Here is a 9,525-nt window from a genome sequence, read left to right on the forward strand (position 1 = left end):
AGTGGCCTTCCTCCCTTTCTGTTTGCTGTTAACAGTTGCTCCTGGCTTTATTCATGTTCTGTAACTTTAATGAGGTCCTGGGAAACTGGACAGGAAGCAAATGACTGTTCTCGTAAACCTCTTGTGTTCAACAAATTAAAATAGTTCTTCATGGTTAAGTGCTATAAGCTTAAGAGTTGACTCGTTGGAAAAGACTCTGATGCTGGGAAGGATTGGGGGCAGGAGGAGAAGGGGACAACGGAGGATCAGATGGCTGGATGGCATCACTGACCCAATGGACATGAGTTTGAGTGAACTCCGGGAGATGGTGATGGACAGGGAGGCTTGGTGTGCTGCAATTCATGGGGTCGCAAAGAGTCGGACACAACTGAGCAACTGAACTGAACTGAACTGAACTGAATAATAACTTTGTGTCAATAGCCTCATTCGATTTAATTCTCCCCATCAAAGGGGCAGAGCAGTATTGAAGTTAGAGTGATGAGACAGAATTATTAAAGAATCCTGTCGTACCCTAATCTCCAGCATCTGTATTTGACTCCAGATAAGTAAAGAGAGAGTAAACTAAAGTATTAGCCAGATGGTAATATATTAATTTACCATAGGAAGTATTACATTAAAGAAGCTAGAGGCTCACGGTTAGTGAATTCTCACCAGAGAGAAGGAATCTGTATGGAAAGCTGATTTTACAGTCACATAGTTTCTGGGTGGGCCTGGACTCAGGAGAGGGTCTCACTGATGTTGGCTGGTATCATCCAGCTGAGAAGGCCAGAAGTAGTGTGCCCACTGTCAGGTGAGGTTGCCGTGTGTGTGCGCACTTAGTCATGTCCAACTCTTTGCGACCCTGTGGACTGTAGCCCACCAGGCTCCTTTGTCCAGGGAATTTCCCAGGCAAGAGTACTGGAGTGGGTTGCCATTTCCTTCTCCAGGGGATCTTCCTGACCCAGGGGTTGAACCCGTGTCTCTCGTGTCTCCTGCACTGACAGACGAGTCCTTTACCACTGAGCCACTGGGGAAGCCCTGTAGGCCAAAAAATGAAGTATTGATCAGAGCATATTTCTCTTGGATTTTGCTTGAGATACAGAAAGTCTTTTTATTGTCGACGTTCTTTTTCCAGGTGACATTTTGATTGTGTTGATGAAGTTCAGCAGGGACAGTACAGTGAAGTTAACTAGGTATAAGGTTTCTCGGTTTTCTGAAGTCCATGCTAAAGCAGCCCAGGTGATCTTGTGAAACTTCTCAGCTACTTTCTACAGATCCTTGTTTAAGGATTCTAACTCATAAAACATCAACCTTTTTTAAAAATCATATTTAGAATTCTCTGTAAATTTAATTCTCGGAAGGTCAGTTTGTCTTATCACAATCCATCACGAGCAGATATTATATCGATGACACTTAGAAAGAAACTGACTTAGACGTTAAATGACTCCATCCAGAATCTCACAGTAAATGTAATCAGCAGACTCAAGAACCAAATCTCAATTTTCTGTCTCTAATATTTTCTAACATACCTTTTAAATTGCTGTCATTTTATGAAAAAGTTAAGGTAATAGAAAGCAGTTGCTTTATATTTTACCATCTTGGACAATTAAGAGTAATAGGAAATCTCATTAATTTAGAGTTCACTAATACAGTCTGAGATTGTTCCTACATTTATATGCTAATGCTTACCTTTGGCACTATCTTTTATAAGCTGTGTGTGGCCAATTATATTTATATGGTCAGGACAAATGAAATTAGGTACAGTCATTCTTAAAGGAGCAATACATATTTTAGCACTTTTGAAGTACATTGAACTTAAATGTAATCAAAGCTCAACACAAATTATACTGGTTCTTAACACAGTCACTATGAGACTTTATTTTTCAATGCAAAGCATGTGGCCAGGTACTAGCTTTGTTAACCTGGTACAGTTAATATATTCATAAAATATAATCTATTCCCTTTAGAATTTCTATGACTTTTGATGTTCACCAACTCTTTCTTTCCCTTTTACCCAGTTCCTGCAGTGAGATTTAACAAAACATGATTTAACTATATGCCATTTGTTGAATTTCAAGATAAACCTACAATTTTGGTTTTTATGCAAATATTTAAATTTTTAAAAATTTCTTCTGCCCTCCCTCTTCTTACTGGATATATGTTGCTGGTTTCTCAAATCTTTCTCTGTGTGTGTATTTCATATGCTATAAATCCATTTGACAGTGATGATTAACTGGGACTTTAACTCCTCAGATTCCCAGGTCTAGCCTTCCTTCTATCCCAATAGCATGCTTTCCCCTTTCTCAGAACCATTTGATAAATGATTCCTAATCATATCACGATAAAGCCCAAGGTGCTTAGCCTGTTTACATTTAAGATTTGTATGTCTATTATAAATATCCAACAGTAGCAAGACCTAAAGTTAGCATAATCACACGCAACCATAAGAAAGGAAGCATTGTTCTGAGGAATCCAGTCTTCTCCCAGTTCTTTTGTCACTAGTTAAAGAAATTGCTTTAAAATTCTCTGTGGCATATAAATTTCCCCAGATACCCTCCCTCTACAACATACGTATCATAAGGATTAATTTTATAAATAAAGCACAAATATAGACTTAATTCTAAGCTGATTTCAAATGAAGGTATAACATGATGATGACCTAATATTGGCTTAAGTCAGCATTAAATGTTGTTTTTCAAAATATATTTAAAGTAGAAGGTGCTGTTTATTACAGTTAATAACCAAAGTTATCTTAGTGGCAGTCAGCATACACTAACAGTGATGGTTCCAGCAGTCTAAAAGGAAAAAAGTATATAAAACTTATGGGTACGTCAAGCTTTAAGCCAACTTTTTCACTCTCCACTTTCACTTTCATCAAGAGGCTTTTTAGTTCCCCTTCACTTTCTGCCATAAGGGTGGTGGCATCTGCATATCTGAGGTTATTGATATTTCTCCCAGCAATCTTGATTCCAACTTGTGTTTCTTCCAGTCCAGCGTTTCTCATGATGTACTACTCTGCATATAAGTTAAATAAACAGGGTGACAATATACAGCCTTGACGTACTCCTTTTCCTATTTGGAACCAGTCTGTTGTTCCATGTCCAGTTCTAACTGTTGCTTCCTGACGTGCATACAAATTTCTCAAGCGGCATATCAGGTGGTCTGGTATTCCCATCTCTTTCAGAATTTTCCACAGTTTATTGTGATCCACACAGTCAAAGGCTTTGGCATAGTCAATAAAGCAGAAATAGATGTATTTCTGGAACTCTTGCTTTTTCGATGATCCAGTGGATGTTGGCAATTTGATTTCTGGTTCCTCTGCCTTTTCTAAAACCAGCTTGAACATCAGGAAGTTCACGGTTCACATATTGCTGAAGCCTGGCTTGGAGAATTTTGAGCATTACTTTACTAGCATGTGAGATGAGTGCAATGGTGCGGTAGTTTGAGCATTCTTTGGCATTGCCTTTCTTTGGGATTGGAATGAAAACTGACCTTTTCCAGTCCTGTGGCCACTGCTGAGTTTTCCAAATTTGCTGGCATATTGAGTGCAGCACTTTCACAGCGTCATCTTTCAGGATTTGCTTAAAGCTCAACATTCAGAAAATGAAGATCATGGCATCCAGTCCCATCACTTCTTGGGAAATAGAGTGGAAACAGTGTCAGACTTTATTTTTCTGGGCTTCAAAATCACTGCAGATGGTGACTGCAGCCATGAGATTAAAAGACGCTTACTCCTTGGAAGGAAAGTTATGACCAACCTAGACAGCATATTCAAAAGCAGAGACATTACTTTGCCAACAAAGGTTCGTCTAGTCAAGGCTATGGTTTTTCCTGTAGTCATGTATGGATGTGAGAGTTGGACTGTGAAGAAGGCTGAGTGCCAAAGAATTGATGCTTTGGAACTGTGGTGTTGGAGAAGACTCTTGAGAGTCCCTTGGACTGCAAGGAGATTCAACCAGTCCATTCTGAAGGAGATCAGCCCTGGGATTTCTTTGGAGGGAATGATGCTAAAGCTGAAACTCCAGTACTTTGGCCACCTCATGCGAAGAGTTGACTCATTGGAAGACTCTAATGCTGGGAGGGATTGGGGGCAGGAGGAGAAGAGGATGACAGAAGATGAAATGGCTGAATGGCATCACTGTCTCAATGGACGTGAGTCTGAGTGAACTCCTGGAGATGGTGATGGACAGGGAGGCCTGGCGTGCTGCGATTCATGGGGTCGCAAAGAGTCGGACATGACTGAGCGACTGATGTGATCTTATCTGACATTTGTAAAAGCTATTGTTATATGACAGATAGAGGCTTAATTGTACTTTCTTTTGGTTATTCATCTAGTTGGATAAGTGAGAATAGATGGAGGAAGGTGGAAGAAGCAGGAGTCAAGTCTTGATTTTTTTTTTTCAGCAAATTTCCGTGCCCTTTCTTGGCTCTTTTAATTTTGGTCTTTTTCATATGGCCACCTTGTCTGAAAAAAAAAAAAAGCTATTGTCTGAACCCTTATTTTTAGTTTTTAATTGTTAACATCCACTCTTTGGTTTAGCTGGAAGTTTATATGTCCCTTTGAGAAATAACAGCCAGAGTCTCTTGAACACCTGTGATTTTAGAATGCAGTTCCTAAATTGAGCAATTCACATTTACTTTGAAGGTTAAACCAAGTTCAAAATACTTATTCTAGTGTTTCAGATAACAGTAGAAAGACTTCTCTAGATTTCCTGGATACCTGTGATGCATACGATCAGCTAGGAGAGGGCAGATAGGGGAGTGGAGAGAAGCCCCTCCATGTTACTCAGTGTGGAGTTGTAGCTTGAACATAAAATATTTGCATGAGGATTATTAACCAGAATTCCTCTGTGGACATCTGCCCCTTTATGTGCATATAAATCTAATGATAAATACATATAAAGATAAAAGCTGTTACATACTTTTCAACAACAAAGCAGAATACAATGGTCATACTTTTTTTTTTTTTTCTCTTATTTTAGAAGGCTTGTGTCAAATCTTTAAACAATGCAAGTGGTAAACATGTGAAATGATGTGATAGGAAAAATAAGATACACTCTTTGTGGAGGAGAAAGTATCAGCAGGTGTAGCCAATTTAAAGTGTCATTGAGTGGGTTATAGAGCCCTGGGAAAAGTCATCTGATTTCACCTGCTTCTGCCAGTTCAGCCACCGTCTTGTTCCTGTTCTGGCCCTGAAGCTTCTAGTTCACTCTAGTTCTGACCACTGCCCCCAGATACCCTTAGCTGTGGGAATGAGTAACAGAACTTTTATTTTTTAAGTTTAGAGCATTATCAGTGTTGAGAGGGTTGAATAACTTTTTTAAAAACAGGTTTGTGTGTGAACAGCAGAGCTTACATAGTACTTAACCCATGAAAGATACCATTGATGTTTTTAAATTAATTGTGAACAGGCATTTTTTTTTTTTTTTAAACAGTCTGCACCTCTCTTCATTACAAGTTGGTTTTTATTTAAAGGTATGTTACTGTTTAGCAAGTATCCTTTTACTGAATTATACACATTTAAATTAAACCTAGACAGAATATTAAAAAGCAGAGACATTACTTTGTCAACAAAGGTCCGTCTAGTCAAGGCTATGGTTTTTCCAGTGGTCATGTATGGATGTGAGAGTTGGACTGAGCGCTGAGCTCAGAAAGCTGAGCACCGAAGAATGGATGCTTTTGAACTGTGGTGTTGGAGAAGACTCTTGGGAGTCCCTTGGACATCAAGGAGATCCACCAGTCCATCCTAAAGGAGATCAGTCCTGGGTGCTCATTGGTAGGACTGATTTTGAAGCTGAAACTCCAGTACTTTGGCCACCTGATGCAAAGAGCTGACTCATTTGAAAAGACCCTGATTCTGGGAAAGATTGAAGGCAGGAGGAGAAGGGGACGACAGAGGATGAGATGGTTGGATGGCATCATCGACTCAATGGGTGTGGGTTTGGGTGGACTTCTGGGAGTTGGTGATGGACAGGGAGGCCTGACATGCTGTGGTTCGTGGGGTTGCAAAGAGTCAGACATGACTGAGCAACTGAACTGAACTGAAATTAAACCAAATCCATCTGTATCTGTTTTGACTGATACAATATTGAGACAGAACAATAATGAAGATGTCCAGAGTAGTCATGATGCTGATAGCTAAGCAAGTATTTTCCTTAGTGGTAAGGAGCACTAGTCACTTTTAAAATCTTAAGATCAGTTTTTATTGGCACCATTTGAACAGCTCTTGAAAACAATATTCTTTATCATGGGCTTGGTTATATCTTAAAGAAGAAAATTAATATGAACTGTCACTCTGCAGACTTCATCTGGTCTTTAGGATGAGCCCGTAAGGAAAGGTGGTGACACGCACGAGTGTCAGTGGTCAGACGTGCCTGTTCACGTGGCAGAGAAGTGGCCGAACGAGAGCCGACACCAAACCTGTGAAACCAGGGTCTGCAGCTCTTTTCCCGTGCTGGACATTTGAGTTATGCTTTCATTTTCAACATGGATTCAAGTATCTTGTTTTGACATCCTTGGAATCTTCTCAGATTTTAGTCAAAAGAAATTAGAAAATGCATTAGTTATCAGTATGATTTTTAAGTAAAATACCTCCCTTTTGAACAATTTAGTTTACTTCATCAATCATATTAAATATGAGTGCCAGGTACTCCGAGGGGTACTCTGGAATACTCAGGCCAACCTAGTGGGAAAAGTGACAAATTTCGTAAGTTTCTTCCTGTGAAGCATGTTCTGTTGTCACGGGGCGGGGGTAGGGGGTGGGCAGAGTGACTGACCAGCGGCTTTCCTGCCCAGGAGGCTCTGCTGCTGCCTGAGCTGCATGGCCTGGTGTGAAGGCGTCACCTTGGGGGCCAGGAACTGCAGAACTGAGGGGAGAGAAACATTGGTCCCACACTGCTGCTCGAGTCCTTCTTGGTTTTCCTTAGGAAGCTTCGGCTATTCCTTCTAGACTTTTCTGTTGAGAAAGACAATGAGGAATGTGCAGGGGGGGCCCTCGGGGTTCAGTGGTTGGCATTAGACTGGCTGCCCTGCCTGTGAAGAGAAGGCATGTCCCTGCCACACTGCGTGTTTTCCTATAGGAAGTAGAGGCTGTCTATCCAGCTGGGCCTTGAGCCATTCAGAAGGACATGCTGAGCTTCGTGGGAAGGGAGGAGGAGACTGGGATAAAGTAGGACCAAATGCTGCTTTTCAGAGATCCATGCCACAGACAGTTGTAATAAACAAGTATTTCCTTAGATGTCATGTATTAGATACCTAAAGGACTTTGTAAGCTAATGGAAACAGTTAATTTAAATAATATGGAGTCTCACAAAGATATCAAATAACCAGTCTGCTGCTTTCTCCTTAAGAGTTACGTTCTGTTTTTTTTCAAGGAGAAAAGTAAATGATTGTTTTTAGATTCAAGTTATAACAAATATTGTCTAAAGCAGAGACATTATTTTGCCAACAAAGGTCCATCTAGTCAAGGCTATGGTTTTTCCAGTGGTCATGTATGGATGTGAGAGTTGGACTGTGAAGAAGGCTGAGCGCTGAAGAATTGATGCTTTTGAACTGTGGTGTTGGAGAAGACTCTTGAGAGTCCCTTGGACTGCAAGGAGATCCAACCAGTCCGTTCTGAAGGAGACTAGCCCTGAGATTTCTTTGGAAGAAATGATGCTAAAGCTGAAACTCCAGTACTTTGGCCACCTCATGTGAAGAGTTGACTCATTGGAAAAGACTCTGATGCTGGGAGGGATTGGGGGCAGGAGGAGAAGGGGACGACAGAGGATGAGATGGCTGGATGGCATCACTGACTCGATGGACGTGAGTCTCAGTGAACTCCAGGAGATGGTGATGGACAGGGAGGCCTAGCATGCTGCAATTCATGGAGTCGCAAAGAGTCAGACGCGACTCAGCGACTGAACTGAAGTGAAAGTTCAGGGAGTAAGCAAGTCAGCCATCTTTTCAATAGCATTCTTAAGCTCAAAAAGATCTTTAAAGGTATCATCACTTTATTGTTTTAATTATTCAGTTAAAGCTTACCTATATATCGTGGCTGTGCTGGACCTTCATTGCAGTGCATGGGCTTGTCTGGTGGAGCCTGGGCTCTGGAGCCCATGGGCTTCGGTTGTGTGGCTTGCGGGTTTAGTTGCTCTGTGTTGTGTGGGATCTTAATTCCCCAACCAGAGACCAGAGATCAAACCCGTGTCTCCTGCATTGTCATGCAAATTCTTAACCAAAAGCTCTTAATTGGATTCTTAGAAAAGTGCAGCCTAATGCTAACCACATCTGCTTACTTCGTTCATTTCTTTTTTTCATTCTTCATCAGGAAAACTGTTTTGTTTTAGGACATGTCTGGCATTCCAGGTTAAAATGCTTTTTCTAGTTTAGATACATTGAACTAGCCAATACAACTTTTTTATACCTAACAGCAGGAATTAATATTGGTGGTGCTCGCTTTTAAAAATGTCATGTTACATTAAGGTGGTTGAAAGAGTGGGCTTTGGAGATAGATCTAGATTTCCATCCTGTCTCTAAAGCTGATTTAGTTTTGTTTAATACGACCTTTTAGGTAAAGTATTAATAGTCTATTTCAAGAGAGAAACTACTCCACCTTGGTCCTTTATTTGCTTTTATAGATCAGTGTACTGTCACCCGGACCTACCTGTTCCTTCACAAGTTCTGGTTCTTCAGTGCTGCCTACTACTTTGGGAACTGGGCCTTTCTTGGGGTAAGTATAGGCATCCCAGGGATGCCGTGACCATTAGTGGCTCATTTATGGATGGGTTTGGATTTTAAAGTCAGTGCTTTCTGGGAGATTTCAAGTTTGAAAAATAACATATGGCCTGTTTACCTCTGCAGGTGTTCATCATTGGGTTCATCGTGTCCTGCTGTAAAGGGAAGAAGTCTGTCCTTGAAAGGGTAGATGAGGATGACTCAGACCTGAGTGATGATGAGCCCTCTCTCTACTCCGTTTGAGGGCCTCTGTCCTGCAGCGTTTACAGAGTGGACTGCATCTCATGTGCGTTTCAAAGTGTCAAACTAACATTAGGATGAACTGACTAGCTTTCATCAAAAATGGGAGCATGGCTATTAAAAAACTATATTTTTTATGTTTTCTGAAGTGACATTATTGTATCATAGATTAACATTTAAAATTGCTATAATAATAACTATGTAAACATAAAACTACCGGCCTTGTGAGGGAATGTTTGTGGAGATTTTTTTCCTCTAGTGTATAATAGTGTTGAACTGATTAAAAACCCTCCAGAATTAATATTCCCTTCATCATTTTTTAAAAACATAATAAATCACTTGTACCTGTGCCTTTTGGTCTCTAGAGTACTGTGGAATTTTCAAGTGTCTATATCTGATTGTCAAAAAATAATATTCACAGTATAGCTGAATACTAAATATTACTCCTTTATGCAGCTTGTCTTCTAGTTTCTAGATTAAATTACTAGGGCCACTGAAATAGATTTCATGAGCAAATTTCAGGCTACTTGGTGTCTCAGATATATTATATTGTTCATATAGTAATCCATTGGCTATATTGTCACCTCTCAA

The 9,525-nt window shown here is 40.4% G+C and overlaps 1 protein-coding gene across 1 annotated transcript in view; it reads left to right on the forward strand.

The window, feature by feature from the left end:
* The window catches only part of LMBRD1 (LMBR1 domain containing 1), a 136,798-nt gene extending 127,514 nt beyond the window's left edge, over positions 1–9,284 (forward strand). Inside the window, exons 15-16 of the mRNA XM_006074255.3 lie at positions 8,598–8,689; positions 8,821–9,284. Coding sequence (XP_006074317.1) covers positions 8,598–8,689; positions 8,821–8,937 — 209 coding nt within the window. The 3' untranslated portion in view covers positions 8,938–9,284. The remainder of the gene's footprint in view (positions 1–8,597; positions 8,690–8,820) is intronic.
* The last annotated feature ends 241 nt before the right edge of the window (positions 9,285–9,525 follow it).

The sequence above is a fragment of the Bubalus bubalis genome, chromosome 10 (assembly GCF_019923935.1).
Source record: "Bubalus bubalis isolate 160015118507 breed Murrah chromosome 10, NDDB_SH_1, whole genome shotgun sequence".
NCBI classification, from domain to species: Eukaryota; Metazoa; Chordata; class Mammalia; order Artiodactyla; family Bovidae; genus Bubalus; species Bubalus bubalis.